This window comes from Abrus precatorius, unplaced genomic scaffold, assembly GCF_003935025.1.
Source record: "Abrus precatorius isolate BTA unplaced genomic scaffold, Abrus_2018 Scaffold4, whole genome shotgun sequence".
In the NCBI taxonomy this organism is placed as follows: domain Eukaryota; kingdom Viridiplantae; phylum Streptophyta; class Magnoliopsida; order Fabales; family Fabaceae; genus Abrus; species Abrus precatorius.
Window position 1 is genome coordinate 11397671 of NW_020874384.1, and position 24472 is coordinate 11422142.

Sequence of the window (24472 nt, forward strand, 5' to 3'; positions counted from 1 at the left end):
CAGTGTTGGTAAGTTCTGGTGTACGACTGCTCCTGAACAGTTGTCGACGAGGATGTATCTGCTTTCACAACTTGTTTGGCACATGTTAATACTAATCAAATACTCGGTGAGTGAACAATATCACTCAAGTATAACAAAGGAGAAACATGAGTAACATATTTTTAGTACATCACATGTAGAAAAAATGAGTATTTATTTTGTATATTATTCATTTTTTAAAATTATTTTAATTAAAAAAAGTTATCAAAACAAGAGTATGTTAAAGAAGTATGTTTACAAATTTTTTGTGAAAACTCTTCAGAATAAAGTTAGACCTTGCAAAAACAAAATCCTTGTTGCTAAATTAGATGTTCTTTTAAATGAAACCAAGTGCACTTCATTCCTTTCAAATCTTGTGCATTTTTTTACAGATTTTTTCATACTTAAGTTAGAATATTATAAAAACTTTATTCGTCTTTTGATTCATTTTTCTTTTGTGTTTTTTATATTTTACATTTTTTAGTCTTATACTTGTACTATAGTTTTACTTTAAAAATCCTTATAAAATAAATTGATTAAATTGTGTAATATTCAAAATCACTGACCAAATATCAAACTAGACTCAATTTAAAAATTTAAAACTAATTTATTGATTCTAAACTTTTAGAATCATTTGATATTTCAATTACATCACCAAACATCCAAATATTTGAATAAAAGAATAATAATTTGAGAATGTAACATAAAGGAAATGTTGAAGGAGAAAATTTACTTTTTGATTTTTTAATTAGTAAGACTGCTAAAAAAAATTTAAAAGTAAACTTGCATGCAATTCAAATTGAAGGATCGTTAACTGTAATTAAAATTTTCTTTAAAGGATGTCAATAGTTATATATTTTAAAGTAAAATTAAAATTTATTTAAAAAAATCCTTTTTAAAAAATTTGAAATATGTGTTAAGCGTATTTAATAGATAAGTCGTACCAAGGTGAAACTATATATAATTTGTATATAAGTAATGCTTGTTTGGACAAAAAAATTGTTTATTCTAATTTTTTTATTTTTAGTATTTTTGCTTTGTCACTTTTTTATATTTTGGTTTGATTCTCCTATGATGCTTGATTACATAATAATAAGACATTAAAGGTGATGACTTCATTTAATTGATAAATTTTTTTATTATCCAAAAATTAACTAGTGTTGAAAGTCCTTGTAGAATGTTCTTTTGTGTTAGCATAAATGTAGCACTATTTTTGCATGATTTATGTTTTAAATTTTAGATGAGTTTGATTAAATTGAATATATAATTTGTATAAATTAGAATTTTATACAAAATATTATGGCCTTCAAAAGTTTAAGACCCATAGAGCTTGAACAAAGGCATGCTAAACTTGAGCACGCGTCATGCTACACCACTCTTAAGCAACTTATGTTATGTTTTTATACAAGAACATCTTGTGCTAACTTGAGCACAACCATGCTTTAAGTGGAGCATCACTCTTAAATAACTTATGTTATATTTCTAGATGAGTGCTAACTTGAGCATAGCCGTGCTAGAGAGAGAAAATATTTTGAAACTTTCGGAGTATTAATTTTTAAAATTGATAACTCTACACACTAAGACTTTAGATTCATTAATCTATTTAATGTGGTTAATAAAGCGAATAAAAAAGATTTTTGTGAATAGGCTGACTTTTTCTTAACAAGATTATAAGACCAATTTAGGACAATTCCTTGTCAAGGTGAAGAACTTTGAAGAATGTCATTCTAGAGTAGAAAAGGATGCATTATATAGGAAAAAGGAAAAGGAAAAAAATATACTGTGACTTGCAAGATAGATCTTGAGAAGTTGTATTATTGTACCAACAAGAGATTTCTTCAATTTACCCTCTTTGTCTTCATATTTCTTTTTAGGATCATTAGTTTTATCACGTGGAATTTTATTCTTCTAACCTCTTTATAATGTAGAAGAGATCCAAGCTTAATGATTTTATTTTTAAGGAGATCTCCTATCATTTCACCTTTTTATTTTTATTTTTTAATCACATCTTACTATTTTGCAAGGCTTCCAATGCTTAATGAATCTTGTAATTCATACATTAATTGGATGATTTTTTGTGTTGCATCTGATTTTTATATTAAAAAATCTAGATTTATTTACTTGAAAGTTGTTATTAATCAACCATGTGTAAGACTTTCTAATATTTTAGGTATTTAAAGTGCATCTAATTTAGGGAAATCCTTGGGATTTTCTCTTCTCTTGCGGACAAATTAAAAGAAAAAGAGTAGATTTCAACTTTATCCTGAAAATTTTTTTTTAAAAAAATGCCTTTTTAAAAAACTAAGTTTCTAAATAGAGCTAAAAGGGTTTGCTTAGCAAAATCAATACTATCTACTATTTTAGTCTATAATATGCAACTTTTTTAGCTCATATAGGATGATATCATCAAACAACTTAAATTGATTATTTAGTATAAGAATGGAGAGAAACATAGTTGAAACCAAGTTAGTTGGAAAACAATTACTTAAAATTAGAAGCTTTGTGGATAAGGTTAAGGGTCACTTTGAAAATGAATAATGCCCTTTTTTGGGCAAATTGGTGTGTAAGTTTTTGAATGACAGAAATATATTGTGAGTCTTGGTCCTTATTCATAAATATCTTAAGGACCATTTAATTTTCTCTATGTCTAGAAACAACTCATCATATTGTTAAAAAATTATTATTAAAGTTGCTAACAAGATTCAACATGGATTTGATGTCCTATCAAATTAGGAGCCACTTAATTTTGGTACGATAATTAATTATGTATTAGTGCCTCTATTTCCAAGCTCTCAACTTAAGCTTTTAAATGTATAGCTCAATGACTTCTAGAATTTCTCAAGTTATTCACCAACATTTCTAAAGATATTCATGAAGAATCACAGAGGGAAGATCCTAAATCATCCTTTTGGAAATAAACTTATTTCATGGACCGCAAGTAAGGAAAAAATATAACACTTGTTCTATTTTAATTGGTTGTAAAGATAAAACAAATTGTCACATAATATGTCACCATGTACCCACATTTGATGTCCTCTTATTCTTAAAAAGATTTTTATGTCACTTGCTCATCACTAATTTGCTCAATATATTTCTTTCCTTGTGAAAACTTCATTCACAACATACATTGTAAATCCTTTTGACTTTCTTTCATTTTGTAGGAATGAAAGATGCACTTTTGAAGTTTTGATATAACTTATTGCTCTTTTGTGGTTATAAACATGTGATTTGCATGAGTAATTATCTAAAGGTGGTGAATTTTGACAAATAGATTGATTTTAATTTTCATATTCACTCAGTGAATATTTAAAAGATTATTAATTAGCTTCACGAAATATAATGAAAGTATTCTTTATAGTTTTAGAGATACAAGTAGAATGATAGATAACTTGACTAAGATTAAAGTTTAAAATAATATTTTTATTCATATGTAGGCCCAATTTAAATAAATTTTTAGAGAATTACAAATAAATTAATATTAAAATAAATAATTTTTTTCATAAATTAGAAATAACTCATATTTTTTTTTTAATTTCTCATTTAACATTTTTAAAGTTTGAAGTAATAAATTATTTTTAATTTATTAAAAAATTATTTATTTTTTATACCAAAATTTTTCTTCCTGTAAAATCATCTTTAAAAATTTAGGAAAACTTAATTTTAATTTTTTTTCTCGACATTATGTTTCTTTAACCTTCAACACATATAATTTTTTTAATAATTTTTGAATTTTATTTTGAATTAAAAAATTGATGCCATTAAATTTTATAAGTTTTAATTAAAATTTTATCACTTACTAATTTTTTATTAAATACTATTTCGTAAATTCAAAAATTAATTTTAATAAAAAAAAAACTTATGCTATAGTAAGCTTTGTTGTCTTGTCCGCAATTTAATTGACATATAGTAAAAGGAAGCGAATGGTAGCGGTACACGTGTCGTGCTGCGTGTCTAAGAGCGTGGAGTTAACGACTAAGCGTTAAGCATTGGCATAGCCCAACTATCCGTTCATTCTTTGTTGGGTTCTGTTCTGTTTGCCTTCTCTTTCCCAATAATTCTCATTCATAGTTCATAGAATCAATGGCTACCACTGTCTCCTTCTTTCCATCTCCAACGCTTTTGTCTCATTATCAACTTTCGCTCTCTTCAGTCCCCAAATTCAAACCCTACACCGTTGCTTCCCGCCAACTCTTGTGCATCTCCCACAACACTATCTCTGTCTCTGCTTTCAGAAACCAAACAACCTCTCCAACGTTCCTCGCAATGTCTTCTCCCAACACCGAGCCTATGCTTCCTCCTTATAACGTTTTGATAACTGGGTCAAGCAAAGGTCAGATTTTTTATTTTATTTGAATGAAATGGTATATCGGTAGTGAAAATAAAAAATGTAGTTACCTTGCCATTTAGTCGCTAATTTGAGTTATTTTATGTTTTGTTTCTCATTTTAGTTTGTCCCTGTTGGAGATAAACAAATGAAGATAAATACTAGTAATTTTCTTGTGCAGGATATAATTAAATTAAATAACTAATTAAAATAATATGTTTATTTTTAAATTTTAAAAATGTAAATATTATAACTATTAATAATAAATACTTTATTATATTAAATAAAATTAAGAATAAATTATGAATAAAACTAAAATCAAAATTAGTGTTAAATTAAAAAGTAAATACATAATATAGAAAAAAACTACTTAGTATGATGTAACCAGACTAATCCCTGAAAATGCTTTCATTTCAAAATATTTCTTAAAATTCTCCTCTTCCAGAATACTCCTAAAAACGTTATTTTCCAAGAATTAATGCTCACAAATTATACATACAGCTTGATTAACTAAATTGTCATCGTGGCACATAAAGTAGACTACAAAGATAATGTTATTTTAATCCGTAAAAAAAAAAATAGTATCCAGTTCAGCTCACTCACTTTGTTTTGACGATAAAAGAATAATTAAAATATATTGACAGTGTGAATTTTTTTTTTTACTGTTATCCAATTATGTATTGCTATATAAATGAGAATCGTTGACTTTTGTTGTAATTAATTTAAAAATTGTATCCACAGTTGGTTGACAATTTAAAGATCTATACACGTTACACCAAAATTAAACACCAAAAAGAAAAGTGAAGAAAGAGATAAGAAACAAAAGAAATAAGTTGTGTTGTTAGAATGAGAAAGAGTATACTAGACAAGAATGAGAAAGAAAGAACATGTCTAGAGTAACTCTTGATGTGGAGTGACAAAATCTTTGCGCCATCTAGGTTGTGGCTTGAGTAGCATTACCTGTATTTTCTAACTTATTATCTTTTGGTGTTTTATGTTTTCCATATGATTCAGGAATAGGGTATGCATTGGCAAAAGAATTTTTAAAAGCTGGTGACAACGTCATGATTTGCTCAAGATCATGTATGGAGTAACTCTTGGTGTTTCAATGTGTTTCAACCATGCAATTTGTTTATTCATGTCATTCAAACTGTATACAACTGCTAATGCATCAATGATCTCTTTTTTCTTGTGTTTTCCTCTTCTCATTTCAATTATGTTACTAGAAATAAATGAAAATGGATTCTCTGCACAATTTTGTCAACTTTTGTAACCAGAAACTCATTCATATGCTATTTATTAATTTCGTTCAGGCTTGATGTGATTTTGTTGTTGAAAAGTTTCTTCCAGAGAAGAATGTAATTCATTTTAACTTTTCCTTTTAGTTCTTGGCATTCGAGCAGGAGAGAGTAAATCAGTTATTCTATTAGCATTTATTTTTTAGATATATATTCTGTCAGATAATCATTTGTGGATATTTGTTCCCTTTCTGTTTCCTAGCCCCAGTCCCTGTTATTTATGCTTTCTCTTGAAAATTTAAGTTACCTAACAGCTTATTGCTGAATGCTTGGGATTTTAGTATTTTACTGTCTAATTTATTTGATTTCTTTGTCTTTTTTAATATTTTGGTTTTCATTTAATAGATGAAAGGGTAGAGACTTCTGTCCAGAGCTTGAGAGTAGAATTTGGGGAGCAGCATGTGTGGGTACCTCCTCTAAAACTTCTTTGTCAGTTATAAACCCTGTTTTACAAATATACAGTTGGCTCGTGTTTTCTCATGTTCACATTTTGTTTCCTGCAGGGCACTAAATGTGATGTGAGAAACGCAGAGGATGTGAAGAATTTAGTTTCATTTGCTCAAGAGAAACTGAAATACATTGATATATGGGTATCCATGTCGGACTTCTTTTTCCTGTTTTGATTGTTTATTTTGCATAAATGGATGAAAAAGTATTTAGTGTTTAATTTTTAGTCATGGTCTGATCAACTACGTAAATTGCTGTTCTTAACACAATTCTAGGTGTGACCAGAGTAATGATTTGGAAACTAGTTTTCCATAAATTTGTTTATCATATTATGATAAATTTCAATGACATTACTATGACATGTTCAACCTTAAACTTATTGTAAAGTGGTGTCTGTTTTCCTTTTAACAAATAGGCAACCGTGAGTGCAGTTATTTCTGCAAATTAGTCACAGTTTGCCTGGTACCTGCTTCCAGTGCTTACACCTTTCATGAAAATTTTGATTAGGCATTCTGTCTATATATAAACTGAATTTTAGGTGATGACCTGTTTGGAAATTTAGTGGATACTTTATATTGCTAGCCTCACTATTGCCACTATTTTTACTTGTTACTTCTTTATAGTGGAACTTGAACTCGAAACCTGGCTCAAGTAAATGATTTCCACTTGCCAGCAGTACCTTGAAAAATATGTTCTATTAATTACTTGATTTTCTCATGTCAGTTTGCTCATTTTAGCCTCTTTTTGTATCAAAATAGGAAGCATACGACAAATAAGCTTTGTAGAATTCTCTGGTCATCTTATTTCATATATGACATTTAGAGCCAGCTACTTACACCTAGCAACTAGCATTTCCTTTCCATGCTTCCCCTTCTTATAGCTATAGGAATTTTTTATCAGTTTCTACTCCAGCCTTTCGTTGAATATGTCTGTTAGAATATACTAATTCTATTCTTTGTCACCCTATTTTGAGAAAGATGCAGATCAACAATGCTGGATCAAATGCATATAGCTATAAGCCACTTGCTGAGGCTTCTGATGAAGATCTTATGTGAGATGCGTTATACCTTTCACCCTTAGTTTCAAATTTTTATATTATCTTTTTTAATTTCTTTATTTTGTGCATGCAGTGAGGTGGTTACAACAAATACACTTGGCTTGATGATATGTTGTAGAGAGGTAAAATATATTCTCATCTAAGAGGCCATAGCTAATATGAACAAAGTGGGTGCACTGTTATGCATAGATATTTAGTTTCCATTTAGGCAATAAGGATGATGGTGGTCCAGCCTCGTGGAGGTCATATTTTTAATATTGATGGAGCAGGTTCAGATGGAAGACCAACTCCCAGGTACTTTTTGACTTTATTGGAGTATTTCATTTGTTGATTATGTGCAATATTCTGCTTATACATTTAGAATGTTGCTGTTTATTTTGTATTTGTCTTCTGGGACAGAGCCAATTAAATCTTGGTTGCTTATGGGTCAATACTGCTTCATGGGCTCTAGAAATCTAGAAGGGTTCACTTTTATAGTGGTTTCTCATGCCAAAAGTATTGTATGATTTGGTTAGCTGAGCTCCATCACAATTTTTTTTTTCCAAGCTAAATATTTAGTTGCTATTTGGTATACTAAATCAGTTTTGGTAAACCATGCTGTAGTCTCATCTCATGTGGTCACATTGGATTGGTTCCCATTTTGATGAAAGTGAAAGATCATGAGTTCTTTCTTCATTTTAATAATTCTTATAATCTCTACAAATAGTTGCAAAACGTAACAGGTAGCATATTAGGTGGTGGCAATTGAAAGGTAGCTTTTGGATGATATGAAAATTCCAAAAATGCACTCTGGATTCCATGATGAATCATAATCTCTCACTAGTTAATCTAGCCAGGGTGAAATTTTTTTATTTTTGTTGTTTTTTCCCTTAGGTTTGCTGCATATGGAGCAACAAAGAGAAGTGTAGTGCATTTAACAAAGTCTTTACAGGTTGATATTTTGTTTGTTAAAACTTATATTTCTATTCATGCACTCTAACTGTCTACAACTCTATTCAGTTCCTGTCCATTCTTGTTCTATTGCTTAAAAGTATTTATTGCATATTTCATTCTTATTGTAATAAAGTCAGACTGCTAATTTGCGATGTTTCTTATTGGTTCTTGCTTTCCTCAACTTCTACCTGTTCTAATAAATATGAGAGATTGTGATTATAATTTTCAGCTTAACCATAAAAAGAAACTATAATTTTTGAACTACTATATGGAAAAGAAAAGACTAAGTCCCATAAAAATTCTACCAATTTTTTTTTTCTGTATTGGCATTCTTTAAATGTTTAGACATGAAAAGATAAGTAGTACAGATTAGAATGTTGTGTTGGAGGAGTATACTAGACAAGATAGGAATAAAATTTGAAATGAACGCATTAGAGCGAATCTTGGGGTAGTACTTATTACAGAAACAATGGTAGAATCTTGACATAGGTTGTTTGGGCATGTGTGCTAAAAACTTGTAGAACTCCTTGTGACTTGGAAGGAGGGCAGAACAGATGAAGGGTAGCCCAATTGCTTACGTAGAAGGAGATGAAAAGACAACAGGTGAAGCAACTAAGAAAGATTTAGAGATTAATGGCTTCTCTATAAACTTCATTTATAGTAGAACATTTTGGCGTAGCTTGGTCTTAGTAACCAACTTCACATAGTGCAAAAAGATTTGGTTTTTGTTAGTGACAGATTAAAAAAATTTTAAGTTGGGGTAACAGTCATATATAAATTTGTGGGGGTAAAACACACAAAATAGATGTGATATTAAGAAAAAGGAATTAAATCCTTGTAGGGCAGTTGCCACACAAGGCAATAAGTAGGTTTGTCTCCATTTATTAATCTCTAGTGCTTTATTTGATGATGTGTGAAATAAGGGGGTAAGAAATAAAAAAGTAGGAGGGGTGTAAATAAAAGGAAAATAGAATGTAAAAGATTTGTTGTTTGAATTGATAGAATAAGAAGGAACGATGTAGAGAAAATTTTCTTAGACTTGTTTGGATAAGTGGAAAAGAGTTTAAATAAATAAATAAATAATTTAAAAAAAGTTATACTAATTAAAATATAAATAAAAAATATAAAAATATAAAAATTTAATTATATTACTTTTTCTTAATATAAAATTATTTATTATTTTTCTTTTGTGTTGTTAGAAAATCATTTTAATTATTAAATAATTAAAACAAAAAAAAGAAAATATGATCTTCCCACTTCCATTTCATCACAAGTGAGGGGAGACTTTTTTAATATGTGGAATCTATGACATTCCTTAATGTAAAGTATAATAACTTTTTTTTTTATTTTCCTGCCTCAAGTTTAGAGCCTTAAAATACCAAATTATCATTAGTGGTATATCTCAAGGTTAAAGTAGTCTTAGTCTTACAACTGTTAGAAATGATAATTTTTTTCATACATTAAACAAATTTTGTTCAACTTTGTCAATTCCTCCATCTCTTCTCCATCATGGATATCCTTGTTAGTTATGAAGTTGGTAATTACTCTTACTGGGTGTGGCATTCTTAGTATTGTCAACAACAACTAAGCCTTATCTCATTAGGTGAGGTCGGCTATAATCACATGACGCTGTTGAACTTGGTCAAAAACTAAATTTTTAGAAATTTGGTTAACTGAAAGATCTCTTTTAATAGTTACTTTTAAGGTTCTTTTGGATCTCTCTTGACTCTTTTTTACCGACTAAAAGTCATGCAATTCACTCTCTTTACTGGCGCCTCTAAAGATCTTCTTTGCACATAACCAAACTATTTTAGACATTTTTCAGTCATCTTTTCCATTATAAGTATTACTCCAATATTTTTTGTATACTATCTTTATATTTTGTCATTTTTCGTATGTCCACTTATTCATCTTAGTATTCTCATTTTGGCCACTTCCACTTCCTTTTTTGGTATTTTTCCTTTTTAAGGCCTAACATTCACTATCATATAGGATAGTTGATCGTATTATAGTACGATAAAACTTTCTTTTCAGCTTGATAAGTATTGTATGGTGACAAATAACTCTTGATGCCTTTATTCACTTTAATCATCCATTTTGTATTCTATGAGTAACATTTTCATTAATTTCCCTATCATTTTGTATAATCGATTTTAATACCTGACATTGGAAACTTATAATATAATATTCTCTCTAATTTTAACTTTCAACACATGATTCTCATTTTGTTTTTAGCTAAACCTATGGTGCATATACTTTGTGTTATTTCTACTTAAGCAAAAATTCTTAGATTTTAAAGTCTCTCTCCATAATAAAAGTTTAGCAATAACCTTTTCTTTTGAATTTTCAATCAAGACTATATCATTTGCAAAGTGCATGCATTGAGGGATAATCTTTTATGTCATTTGTAAGCACATCTAAGATTAAATTAAATAAGGACTCAAAACGGAGCCTTGATGTAAACCTATTCCAATTGATAAGTCCTTAGGTATGCTTCCAGAAGTTCTTACACATATAGTTATCCTCTCATATATGTCTTGTATAGCCTGAATATATGCTACACAGGCCCATTTCTTTTTTCCAAGCCTTTCAAAACACTTGGCACCCGATGATATGCTTTTTTCAAGTCAATAATGTATTCAATTATTATATGGAAGACTAGTTGCAGCATTTTTATCTGAAAAAATATTTGATTAATTAGAATTTCTTTCTTAATGATAACATTAGATAAAGTATTTTAGAATATAATGCTTTTAGCTATAATCTCTTTTGGAAAAATACCTGTTTGTGATTAGGAATAAAAGCACATCATATAAAAGCTTCATACATAATCAAATCAATAATTACTTTATTTTAGTGATCTTACAAGAATTATCTTTGGAGTAGAGCTTTGTGTAGGTTTCAGGGTGTTCTCGTACTTTAACTTTTTTCTGTTTCTCATTTGAGATCATCTCCCCTTACTAGAGGATCATTTCTCTATTATATTTGTAACAACTTTTTAAATGACAAATGCTCATTATTTATAATTAACAAGTTCTAGTAAAATTTTAATAAATCACAAGAATTATTTTAAAATAATAATGTATATGAAAAATCTCATTAAAATCATTATTTTTATTTATTATTATTACCACTTTAATATGGTAACCAATAAGTTGATGCATAAAAACATCAAAGTGTAGTATATATTATCAAGCATTATTAGAGAAAATAATATAAATACATTCATACATATGAAAACTTAAGTTGTTATTTTTTTTATTCCTTATAAATTATAATTAGTATAAGCATTGATAAATTAAAATATAGTTTAGTCATAGAAAATTATAATGATTTTCATAAATGGATCAAACAAAATTTTAGAAAATTAAATGTATAATTAAATGTACAATAGACTTAAAGCTATACACACTAACAGCCCCGATGTTATACATTTCTACTCAAATATCATATTAATTGTTTAAGAAAATGTTACTATCACCTCACTAAGCTGACATAAATTTTTGCTGTTACAAAAAATTTCTTTCTCTGTTTATTTTTCTCTCCATCTACCTCACTTCTTTCTCCTGTGCTTCCTCTCTTTGGATATACTAGTTGTAAGGAATTAAACAAAATAATAAATGTAATAATAGTATTTCCATTTCTATCTCCTTACATTTCCATTCAGCCAAGCACTGGAAAGTAGTATTTCCTTCCTATCTCCTTACTTCCAAACAGAGGGTCAATACAATCTTGGTGTGCAAATGAGCGTATCACATAATGTTGCTGAGTATGCAGCAACGCATGTCTATATTTAGGATTGAATTATGTTTGACCAACAATGCCAGGTCATATCCAGTAGAATTGTAAGCTAAATTTTTCTACCAAAATTCTTTTGCTTCATAATGCATGGTGGATTGACTTTTGTATTTCGTTGGAGGTTTATGCTAGTAATGAACTCTATTTTCTGCGTTCACACATGAGATGTTTGGTGTTGCTGAATACCATTGAGTATCTTGTGAACTTCAGTGAAATGATTTCAGTATAAGATAATATGGAAAATTAACACTCCATTAGATCAATATTTCTTATTGTCCTCTTCCTAATAAACTTATTTGAATCAGAATTATCGTTATGGCTGTGGATATGCATGTGTACATATAAATCAGTCTTGATGATATTTTACAGGCAGAATTGCAGATGCAAGATGTTAAAAATGTTGTGGTGCATAATCTTTCGGTATGTTTTGCTTTATGTATCCAATTCCTATGATAAGTATGACGGGCATGGATGCGTGAATATGAAAACTTGCATGTTTCTCCAATTTAAGTATTGTTATAGTTATTTATTCATATAGTAAATTTAATAACTTCTAGAAAAGTGATAATTTGACATGATTTTTCTTGTGCAGAATCATTTTAGTACCCATTGTTGTGTTACTGAAACTGAATGAGCCCCTTCACATTTACTGAGTTGCAGGCTTAGATATGCTCAACTTATAATGAATATATATTACATTATTACTATGTACATGTTGCAGAAACTTGTAGTGAAGGAGCTTGAAGATAAATTATATTAACTTTACACCGACATTAACAATCACCATGCATATCACCTATATTAAATACTGATGTTAGTCTTAGTCACAAAATGGTTCTTGTTACCTACTCTTTCATAAAGAATTTTTTGTATTTATTAAAAAAAAACCGTAGTACATAAAGTTAAGCTTGACATTTCTAATAAAAAGTGTACTATAGAGAGGAAAAATTTAATGTTATTTATTTGAATCACAGATCATTAGAAAGGTAACCCATCTATGAATGAAACACTGAAATATTTGGATCGTTGAATGACTTATAATGACCCATTAGAAACACTTGGAAATTCTAAATTCTATTGTGTCAATACCATACAATTTACATGGATATATAGGAGAGCTTTTTTGCCAAAGTATGGTAAATTTAAAAACAAATTATCCAAATAGGGTTCATACAAAATATTTTTCCAATCTAGAGTGATTTTTGCCACGTCATGTTGAGTGTCGTTCTTTGTGTAATCAATACTTATTTTTTTAATAATAAAATATTGAGTTTCGGTTATTTGAAAGCCGACACTTATTTTTTAATAATAAAAAAAATAAGTATCGTCCGTGTATATACTGACACTTATTTTTTATTATTAAAAAAATTAATATTACGAAGAGAACAATCACAAGTTTCCTTGGTGGCATTGATCTTTGTGATGGGAGGTATGATACTCAAGAACATCCTCTATTTTCAACTTTGAACAGAGTCCATCATGATGATTTCCATCAGCGAAACTTCCCAGGTGCTTCCATATACCTTGAGCCTCTCCTTTAATATGATTCAGCTTCTTACGTCCCTTCAAGATGATATGATCCCTGCAATATGGGAAGGTCATTGAACCCAAGGAACACAGGAGGTTGAGCAGCAGAATTGTTTTGTTCAGTCATGGTGGAAAAAAAAAACGTATGTTTTAAGAGAAAATGTGGGAACAAAACTAACAAAGGAGGTCTTGACAAATAGAACAACTTTTCCACTACGGCAATTGGAGGTTAGGAAGGTGGTGCATGGTTTTCAGTGCTGGTGAAGGGCCCTACAGTGTGACAGCGCGTGGCACGGCAAAGGCATCCAGTGTCTAAACAGGAAAAACGAAGCCCAATGATGGTACTGTAGGTACTCTGTAATGAAGATGGCTTCTTGCTGCTAGGGTTTTGGGTGATGTGATGAAGGTGGCTACAATTTAGTGTGCGAAAGCAGTGACCCTAGAAATGGAGTCTTTATACCAACATGGAAATTCTGAATTCTATTTTGTGTCCATACCTTACAATTTACATGTATATATAGGAGTCTAATCCTAATATTTACATGGGAGAATAGTTTAGAATATCTTCTAATAATCAGAGATAATGACAACAAATATTTACAATAAATCATAATAATTATGATATATTCTTAACAAAAAGTTAAGTAAATTAGATATATTATAATTTTTTTTTGTTATTATGTTGTCTCAATCCTATGAGATATCCATTAAGCCTTGAAGAATGTAGTGCTTTCAGGATCTGATTCAAATTGTCAAGGAGCAGGTCATATTTGGTAATGCATATGTAAATATGCAGATCTTGTTGGGAAATGCAAATAAATTTGATTTCCTGAAGAGAGTAGGTGTAGTGCTGTTATTAATTGTAATTTGTCGTGCAAGTTCAATATAAGAGGTGTTAAAGAAAAGGGAAAGAAAAATAAGAAAAAGAAAAATACCTTTTGTGCAAGAGCATAGTAAATAAAATCCTTGTAAGAAGAAAGGCTCGAAGAAGAGTTCGGGCTCACTAGATTAAAGAGAAATATGTTAAAGCTTAGTGGAAACTTAAACACATACACGAGTGCCAAAACTAAATGTTTCTAGCTGCAAGATAATGCTGGAAAAAATCTTGTCTTAAACTTAGGTTTAACCTAACTCAATCCCAAAAACTAGTTCATAAAGTAAGAATTGCCTAAGCCATAACCTCTACTTTGTCTATTTCTGTAATTGTGGGATCTCAACCCACACACCTGTCACATCCTAGATTGGACATATGGAGCTTAGAGATCCTAGGTTGCACTAGGAAAGCTACAGGACCAGGTAGACTGCACTGGGAAAGTTGCAAGGTCATGTAGGTTGCCTTGAAAAGTCTATGGGGCCAGATTAGTTGTATTAGAAAATTTCGTAAGGTCAGGATGATTTGATTTGATTTTTTTTTTATAGTCAAGGGTAACCTAATATCAGATCTACAATAGGTTCTGATATCATTTTAAATTTTAGCTTAGCTTAACTCAACCCTAAAAGCTAGCTCATGATGTGAGAATTGCCTGATCCTTTATATAAGTTCTACTTTGACCATATCTGTAGTCAATGTGGAATCTCAACATCTCAATTTCCAAAACACACCTCACTTGCATGGTTTTCTTTTTTAGATGTGGCTATTTTAAAGATGATTTGAGAAAACACATTATGATGGACTTGTAAAGATTTTATGTTTGATGCTCTCATCCATGTTGACAGTTATGACTTGTTTTTCTTTTCTCTTTTGGTGTTGCAGCCAGGAATGGTTACAACGGATCTTCTTATGTCTGGCGGAAATACAAAGCAGGTAAATATGTAAAAGTTATATTATTATTTCCCCTTAGTGTTTTAACTGACTGGCTTCGTCGTTATTTTCAGGCAAAGTTTTTCATTAATGTCTTGGCTGAACCAGCCGAAGTGGTAAGCTTTTCATAGCACAAGTGGTGATAGATTGGCTAGCACTGTACCCTGTGGGGTGCCATCATTCTGATCACCTGATAATCAACAGCAAAATGATTTTCTCATTTGTGTCTCATAAATTCCTGGCCTCTCTGACTAACTTCATGCAAATGAACTCAAGTGGAAGTATGATAAGAATCTACAAAATATTCCTAATAAAATCCATCATGATTACTTTTGTAAACCAACTCCCCAAAAGATTAAGCTATTAGATTAAGTCGCAAATGTTTTTATATTACATTTCTAACATGCCCCTCAGGTTTGATGCTTTAACAAAGCAAAGCCCATCTACCTGATGCTAAAATCCAAAGTTATTTTAGTTAGAATAGGGATAGCAACGACCAAATCCTAGACCACCTGGTCATACAGGGTCTAATACAGAGCTTGAGTAATATGTTGTCCTTTCTATGATGTTTGTATTCAGAATATAGGTACAGATAAATAGTAAGCTGTGTGTAGGAAATTAGGATCTTGGAAAGGAGGGAGAAATAGTCTGAGTTGTTTAGCCTAGACTACCTAAGCATAAGGGATATTCAATTTGCCTTAACTGATGGGATATGGTTTGCATGATAATTACCTAATGAAACGGAATCAAATAATAATTCTAACAGCTCGTTGTCCCTAGATTACTGGAACCATATTTCTGCAATTACATTCATCACTAGAGCATTTATTTCTGTAGAAATTCATGCACATAACAGAAAATTAGTAAGAGTAATTGTTTAGCCATATATTTCCATTATGAGCATTTATACACGTATATGTTTGATTTCTACTTGATGTGTCAAGGATTTGGATGACATTTGTAACAATTTACACCTTTATCTTTCCTTTTCTCTGTATATCTTATGCCTTTTAATCCTTATTTTGTCCAATGCTATGGTGTTTCGCAGGTTGCAGAATATTTAGTTCCAAACATTAGATCTATCCCTGCCAATGGATCAATGAAACCAACATACATTCGATTCCTCACTGGTTTGAAAGCCTATTCCCAGATATTTTCAGTTAAGATAAAGCATAATCCACAGTAGTCAAGTTTTCATTCTTTTAGCATCATCACATCAATTCACCCGTGCACAAGTCCTCAATTTCCATAATATAGTCTAGCATATCTATCTTGTTCAGAGCTCAATGCTTCCTTTTCTGTAACTTTACAGAGATTGGCATTTGGGGCAAGAAGGAACCGGTACATTCTTGAAGATTGAGCAGTAAGAACATTGGTGACGTGTGCAAATTTTGTTTCGTTTTTTGGTTTTTTCTTGTTGGAACCCAAGGGCGTAACATAAGAATTTGTGTAGTAAGTTTTTATTGGAAACCACCGGATATATTACAGAATTTAATGTATTAATAACTGTTAGTTTTTATGGCACAAACAAAAAAAGAAAAAGAAAAGAAAAAAAAGAGAGTAGAAATTGTGAGAAGAAGGAATGGGAAAAAAAATTGCCTTTATTCAATAACAATAATACATTTAAAATAATTTAAACAAAACATAAATTAATTATGTAACTAAGTTTTCTAACAAACTTAGATAACAAACTAATTTAATCTAAAATTGTAAGAATTACTAATTGACTAGAACACTGATATAATAAATCAAAACTACCAATTGCAGTTAAAAAAATGTATTGTTAATACTCTTCCTTATTTTAAAAGCTACAAACTTTAATTGTCTATCTAAAAGTTTAAATTTGCTAATAAGAAGTGGATTTGTTGTCAAATAAAATTGTTCTTGCCACTCCAATCGAATTGATCTTAAGGAACATTTCTCATCATGAATTGAGCCACTCTAATCATTGTTAGAGACACTGACTAGTTTGAATTTTTCATTTCTCTTAAAATTGATGCTGAAATTGCAGTGTCTTGAAATAGCTTATCATTTTTTTTTTCAGCCTTAAAATGCTTTTTATTTAAATTATGCATAAAAATGAATCTTATTTTTAGCACATAAGATATTAGGATGAATTATTGTGATATTTTCTTAATTGCACAAGATAAGCTTGCTCCTCCTCTAACGCATTTAGAGTAATTTTTTTCTATTATTTTTTGCTTTAGAAATATCTTAATCAACTACATTTTTAATCAACCAATGTTTGTCATAAAAGATTATTTTAAATCCTCTTTCAATTAGTTGTCTAACAATTAACAAATTTTACTTAATTTCAAAAAATAAAAAGAATATCATAAATTAGTTTTGTGCTTGAATAACTTGTTATTGCAATTATCTTCTATCCTTTGACCGAGGTGGAACCATTGTCTATTTTTACTTTGGTGATGATAGTTGACTTCAAAAGAATTGCTTGTTGTTGGTTATGTAGTTAGTGCAATTGCTATCAATTAGCCTATTTTACTTGATTTACATTCTGAAAGGCAAGTAGAAACAAGCAATTGATCTTTCTCTTGATTAACGATCTTAACTTCTTCTTTTTTATTCTTGCATATAACATCTTTATGTTTCATTTTGTTGCATTTATTGTATTATGTGTTAGGTCTCCTCAAACATTTGAAAGGAGGATGATTGTTTTTCCCACAAAGATGATATGGAAGATAAGTTTTTTTTTAATTGTGTCTTGCACCTTTATGATGCGTGACATGTAAGGCTTTTTTAACATCTTGTTTCATCACACAACTTTGTTCTTGTGCTTGTAAGTTACTTAAGAGTTCTATTAGTGTGATAAAAAACAAAATAAGTAGAAATTATGAGGAGAAGGAATGAAAAAGAAAAAATGTACATTTGTTCAATAACAACAATACATCTATAATTGTTGAAGCAAGCTCCTCAAAAGGTATAAAAATTTAAGTTTTGATAGATAAAAAATACTCATATCTTAGATGAATTGTCTAAAGTGTCTAATTAATCTACTTAAGTGTTTTAGTGTTGTTTGTTAAATGATATAAGTATAGTCCATCTAAAAACAACATGTGTATAAAGTACCTAAAGATTTAAGCATTAGACTACTATTTGTGAGCAAGTGTACCCATCGAAAAATAATAAAAGAGTTATAAAATAAGTTTTCAAAATACTATCTTACAATGATTGTTTGCAAATACTAAGAATTTTTAATTTAATTGTTTGAACTTAAAGGATATAAAATTAAATAAAACAAATTTAAATCTAAAAGTAATTAAAAAAATTAAAACATAACCCTTGACAATAAAGTGATCAAGAAGAACTTAGGGTATATGGTTTTACCTTTACACTTCTCTATGTTTACTTTTAAATTAATTCTAATTCTGATTTTCTTATGATTGTCAATCACTCATACAATGTTAATAGTTTTTTTCCTAAGCTATTATCCTTAATGATCATGTAAGATAAAAGGAAGAGAAAACATAAAGAGTCTACAAGCTGTTAATTTAATAACAATTGGAAAAAGAAGAAATAAGTTTGGTTCACCTAATCTTTTGTTTTATTTTATCCTATAGATCTATTAGCTATATGTGATACAGTCGCCTACAATATAATTAATTATGATATATTTAAGAGTTGTCAATTACAAACATACAAATATAGTGCAATAGAATAAACACCAATAAAAAAAAGAAACATAAAATTACTAGTAATCACAAAGATTCCATAAAGTCATGCAAATGATTCACCATACCCGTGCACTTTTTCAAACATTGTGCGCACACTTTCAACATAAAGATAATTTTGTAATTTTAAACAACACAATGATTAATCAAGTAAGTGGTCTTGGATAAGATCATCGTTCAAGCACTTTGGTTCTGGAAGCGTTACATTTACAAGATATTTGTGTCTAGATCCATGATCTTAATAATTTCCATGGTAGCAATCATGTATGTTTATCTTATGAAAACCATATATGTGCATGTTATTCTAGAACATGAATATTTACCATTTCCAACATGCATGCTTTTAATCATTTGCAAAACATAATAACAAGTAAATATCATATTAAGAGTCAAAGTTGAGTACTTAACTCTGTGACATTAGCATGTATACTTTGCACATGTGTTCTTATCGCATTTATCATGCTCTGACGCAAATGCTTTTAAGCGCTTTTAGGCTTTCTTTGCTCGTTCTGAATTGCGCATGTCCTTTCTACACACTCGCTTTGAGCTACTCATGGTCTTTTATGCATACTAACTTCTTGTCTTCTTTCTATGTAGAGTTGTCTATCTTTTCACAAACACTCTTGTTTATATACTCTTTTCATTGGAACACTTAATATTTAAGTGCAACTTTTTATTTTCCTCATTGATCCTTGCTACACTTAGTGTTTAAACAAACGCTTCTCTCATTTTCTCTTGTTACGAGTGCCCGAATTTATCTTTGCGTGAGCTAAGTGTCCCTTGTATGTGGTGGGCTCTTTTGTCTATTTTTCTAACTTTTCATTTATTATTTTCCTTCGCTCTTAGTAAGGGTATCTTGGAGCACTAGTGGTACTTCCTTGACCTGCATCATGTTCATATTCAACTCTCTACTCTCGTCAGGGTCCACCAAGTTTACAAGGCTAACTAGGAATAAGTATTCTTATAACATATACCAAATTGGCTCTCCGCCAGGTAGGCGTTCACTAATCATCATGGATTTCACCTTAATCTCATATAGGTGTTTTGCATCCTTCTTTTAATCACTTTATTTTATTTTCACCGTTGCCTAAGTTCAGCGTTGTTGGAGAACTCACGTAGCTGTAAGTCCTTTTTGTTGCAGAATGTGTCTAGGTTGTCTTGAAAATCCATTGAGTGTTTGTGAGCACTTTTAGATTATCGAACTTTCTAAACATTAGGAGTACATACTCTAGTAGGTGTACCTTCTCAGCTACCTCTTGGCAGTATAGTGGCTCCACCTCCCTATCACTCTTCTTTCCCCTTTGCTTCTTCATTAGTTAGTGACATAGCACTTAGCGTGTCATCGGAAATTGATTCCCACATGTGTTTTATCGTTTAATAGTGCAAAGTGTCACTATTGTTTTGACCAAAATGCTCGCACTTGCAACCTCATTATAGCCTTTAGGAAGCTTTGTTGGTTGGTGATAAGGGAGTTAAAAACAACTAATGGTACAATCGCTGGTAAGTCTATATTTTAACATGTTTTTATAACTTATATATTTATTTTTAATTATTAATTTATCAGGTTTCTATACTAATTTTTGTGTAGATTAATATGAGAAGACTATAGTTGGTTTTAAGTGCAGTTTGGGTCCAAATTGGTTAAAAAATAGGATTCAGCAGCAGCAGTCAACACCTCATAATCTAGTAACTAGCACGGTCGTGCATATTGCCTAACACGGTTGTGCTTATCTTTGAGAAAAAGGCTTTTAAACCCTATAAAAGAGACCTCAAAAGTAGCAAGTTAAGCATCCTTTCGATATCATTTTTTTTACACCTTTTACACATTTCTTTTGCATTTTTTAATCTTGGTGTTGGCTAGTCGCTGACGACCACGAGAGCTTTAGGAGCGCGTCGGTTTAAGAGTTCTCTTTATCTCTTCTCCATTAGAGATTCCTCTAGTTTGCATTTACTTTTCAATTACTGTGGATTGATTTATTGTTATTTTGATTTTCTTTTATATTATGTCTAGCTAAATTCATAGCTAGAGTTATAGTGGATTCTTTGCATGACTCTATGAAATTTTTATGATTTATGATAATTTTGTGTTTTCGTTCTTGATTGATGATACCTTAGTGCGCTATATTTATACGTTAGAATTGACAATTCTTAAATATATAATAATTAATTATATTGTAGACGATCATGCAAGATATAATTAATAGATCCATAGGATAAAACGAGATACAAGATTAGGTGGACAAAACTTAATTGTTCTCTTTTAATAGTTATTAAATTAACAGCTTATAGACACTTTATGTTTTTTCTTCTTTTTATCTTATATGATCATTGAGAGTGATAGTTTAAAAAAAAAGACAATTAATATTGCATGATTATCATAAGAAAACTAAAATTAGAATTAATCTAAAAGAAAATATAGAGAAGTGTGAAGATTAAATCTTGAGTTTTCTTTTCAATTAGTTTATTATTAGAGACTGCACTATTTTAATTTCTTGCTAATTAATTTTATATTTAAATTATTGTTATATTTAATTTTACATCTTTTAAGTTTAAATAATTAAATTAAGAATTTATTGATAATTAAAAATAATTATTATAGAATGATATTTTAGAAACTTATTTTAAAATTTTTTATTACTTTTTTAGAGATATATTTGTATATGGACAATTGTCACGATAGTTCTTTCTAGTAATTCTTCAAGCAGTAAGATGAATCTTGCTGTGACGTCTCTATTAAGTCTAGTGTCGTTTGTCTAATGCTCTTTTTGATTCTATCCTTGCTCTTCTTCATGTAGGAGATCGTCTAGGCTGAATGACAACTTTCTTGGCATAATCGTGCATGCTTGGATTCGACTGTAGAGTGTGTTTCAAATAGAGTCGTCAAATGTTTTAAAATTAAAATTAATATTTTAATGAAAGATTCCTAGAAAGTTGGGATTCGTAGACTTGCAAAGCATACGACTCTCTCCCCTTAACTTGGCCCTTCATGTATCTTTTCTTCCTTCCCTCGTAAGCTCAACAACCATTCATGATGATGTAAAGCTCCCTTTTTTCTCCTTGATGTCCTAACCATTTTTGGATTGTTGCTTATTGTCTTTCCCTAACTCCACTTTCTATTTCCAAGCACTATAGTCGTGGATAGAGCGGGCAAAAGTGATATTCTCTTGGCTCAAGAAAGTTCTTTTTTTTTTTTCTGCTTCCTCTGCATATAGATTATCGCTAGCCTCAGACAAGACTTTGGTTACGAGTCTTTATTCAATAGTTAAGGTTTCGTTGCATCAAGGACCAATCTAACTTTTCCCTGAGCACCTATTGTGCAAGCAAGGGCCTCTATTCCTTTGTTCTTCATCGAGAGCGCTCTAAGGTATCCGGTGTCAATGCATTCATTTTTATATTTTTAATATTCCTAATGCTATTGAGTGTCATGCTACTCTTCTTCCTATTTTACTCTTCGCCATTTGCTTGATCCAACTTTTAGTAACGTAGTTTTTGGGAACACCTATTACCTCGCCTGTGCGAAGGAACTAGGAACAAAACCAATTAAGGCATAGATATTGGGCTTAGTGCTGCATCAAAGTTGCATATTCTCAAAAAGATATACCATCATCATCTTGATTGTCCACTACAAAAAAGAGATTTTGGGATTAACAGTAAAAATAGGGGTGCCCAACTTTTTACAGAAATTGACTTATTCAGTTACTTGCATTAAAATAGATAGTTTTTTTTTTAGCAAAAGAAAGAATTATGCCCTTTTAAAAAAATGTCATGTAATGATAGTTAAAGAGGAAAACTCATAATTTCTAACACTCATCATTTCTAACCCATTAAAGTATTGCTTTGTTTGTCATTATTCTATAAATGTATAATTTAACATTGCCATAAATATGTGATGGAGATTTATAAAAAGTCTCCAATAGTTCAATCCAATTCACACTCTTCTTTACTTTCTTTCATTCCATAAACATTTTTTAAGCATACCAGCCCATAATCCATGAGGGCAGAAACACCTAATTTTTAGATTCATTAATCCTAAATGTACACTTTCTATCTTGATCATTTAATTTTTTTTATTTCAAATTAATTATTTAACTACAAACATAAACAAATAACAAATTTGCATCATATGGAGTCTTTTCCTGTCGGATTGAACTCAATTCACACATCCGACGTCATATTTAATTAAAAAAATTAAATTACCAAATTTTTAATCAATACTTTAAGATTCTGATTAACATAGGACTTGTACATGTTACGTAAATTAACTTTTTCTAATTTAACTAAGAAAATGTTAAGAAGAGCCATTAAACGTGATTGAATGTCATGTCTTTTGGGATAGGCAAATGAACTTATGATTGTTATGGGTTTGCTTTTAGTCTCTGCATTTTTGTCACGAGAACAGAAGAGAAGAAGCAGACCCGTGAAGTTTGGTCCCACAGGCATCTCTGTCTCTTTCACTGAGCAGCATTTTGCAATTGACAAATGTGTCACGAGAGTAACAATATATTCTCTGTCTGTTACTTCCTTTTTCTTGGGTGACGCATTCGTGCCATTCATTTTTAAATAATAACATTCAAGAAGCTACTTTTTATTTTATATGGTTTTTATTTTTTAAAATATAAATAATATGAGATTTTTTATAAAATTACAGGAACACGGAGTACAAATACTTAAAGATAAAAATAATAATAAAATTTTAAAAGTCTCTAATGATAATTTTTTAAAAAATATTAAAAAATTAAAAGTTATCAATGACGATTTTTAAAAAATAATTAAATATTTAAAAATTACGTTAGTAGCAATTTTTGGTGTTAAATTTTGAAAAAAAAATCATATATAAAAAAATGTTCCTCATTCAAGATTTATAATATATTCATATTTATTCGGGACATATCCAGTGGATTATGTCCAATTTATCTGTTACTTTATTTTTGTGCTTCATAAAATTAACAATTAAATAAGTATTTTAACTAACAAAATTCACAAAAATAAACTTTTAATTATCTTAAAAGGAACTGCCCTAAACACCCTGTCAAAATAATCTGCGTATCAAATGTCTTTAAAACATTAAGAAATATTAAATATACTTAAAATAAATATGAGCTAATTTTATATTTTAATATAATCAATGTTTTTCGTTAAGTAAGAGAGGAAAATTGACATGTAACTCTGACACATTCAATATTGAAGGGTTTTGTTTTTTCTTTTCTTTGAGTTTTCTTTGATCAACTTTTTGGGAGTTGCATGAGGAGAAATTAAACTTTTTTTTTTTTGTCAAAATTAACAGGGGTAAAATAAAATAAAATAAAATAAATGGGCTGTGATCCAATTAAAATTGCAATTTTGGCGTAGCATGAACAACTTCTTATGTAAACGACACCCACTTTTTCATTGAGTTGTGTGTGCCCTTCAATGCTATGATAACTATCACACAGTTATTTAATTGATGCCTTAATCTGTTTGCCTCGGGAATGCAGAACTCATGTTTACGATTAGACATTTTTCACCTACAATATTTCTTAATTTGAATTTTTTTTATTTTATATTTAAGCATTTTTTTTGTGAGTTTAATTTGTTTGTGAT

At 29.8% G+C, this 24472-nt stretch overlaps 1 protein-coding gene across 4 annotated transcripts; it reads left to right on the forward strand.

The window, feature by feature from the left end:
* The first annotated feature begins 4028 nt into the window (after positions 1–4028).
* Positions 4029–18161, forward strand: LOC113864943 (chlorophyll(ide) b reductase NOL, chloroplastic). 4 transcript variants are annotated; one of them, XM_027499203.1, is made up of 14 exons: positions 4029–4348; positions 5357–5425; positions 5986–6047; positions 6144–6230; positions 7071–7138; positions 7218–7266; positions 7353–7438; positions 8018–8075; positions 12245–12295; positions 15156–15206; positions 15278–15319; positions 16252–16362; positions 16516–16566; positions 17845–18161. In XM_027499203.1, exons 1-13 carry the CDS (start codon positions 4099–4101, stop codon positions 16561–16563), a joined length of 1032 nt encoding a protein of 343 aa, XP_027355004.1. In that variant the 5' UTR covers positions 4029–4098; the 3' UTR covers positions 16564–16566; positions 17845–18161. The 4 variants fall into 4 exon arrangements, with proteins under 4 accessions (XP_027355004.1, XP_027355002.1, XP_027355005.1 ...); XM_027499201.1 differs by lacking the exon at positions 17845–18161 and having other exon boundaries at positions 4063–4348; positions 16516–16672; XM_027499204.1 differs by lacking the exon at positions 17845–18161 and having other exon boundaries at positions 4063–4348; positions 16252–16333; positions 16516–16672.
* The last annotated feature ends 6311 nt before the right edge of the window (positions 18162–24472 follow it).

Bases quoted from the DNA above. Each gene is read 5' to 3' on its own strand.
- LOC113864943 (XM_027499203.1), top strand. From the start codon at position 4,099: ATGGCTACCACTGTCTCCTTCTTTCCATCTCCAACGCTTTTGTCTCAT. The intron at 7,439-8,017 runs GTACTTTTTGAC...TTTTTCCCTTAG, and splicing joins GATGGAAGACCAACTCCCAG to GTTTGCTGCATATGGAGCAA. The intron at 8,076-12,244 runs GTTGATATTTTG...GATATTTTACAG, and splicing joins ATTTAACAAAGTCTTTACAG to GCAGAATTGCAGATGCAAGA.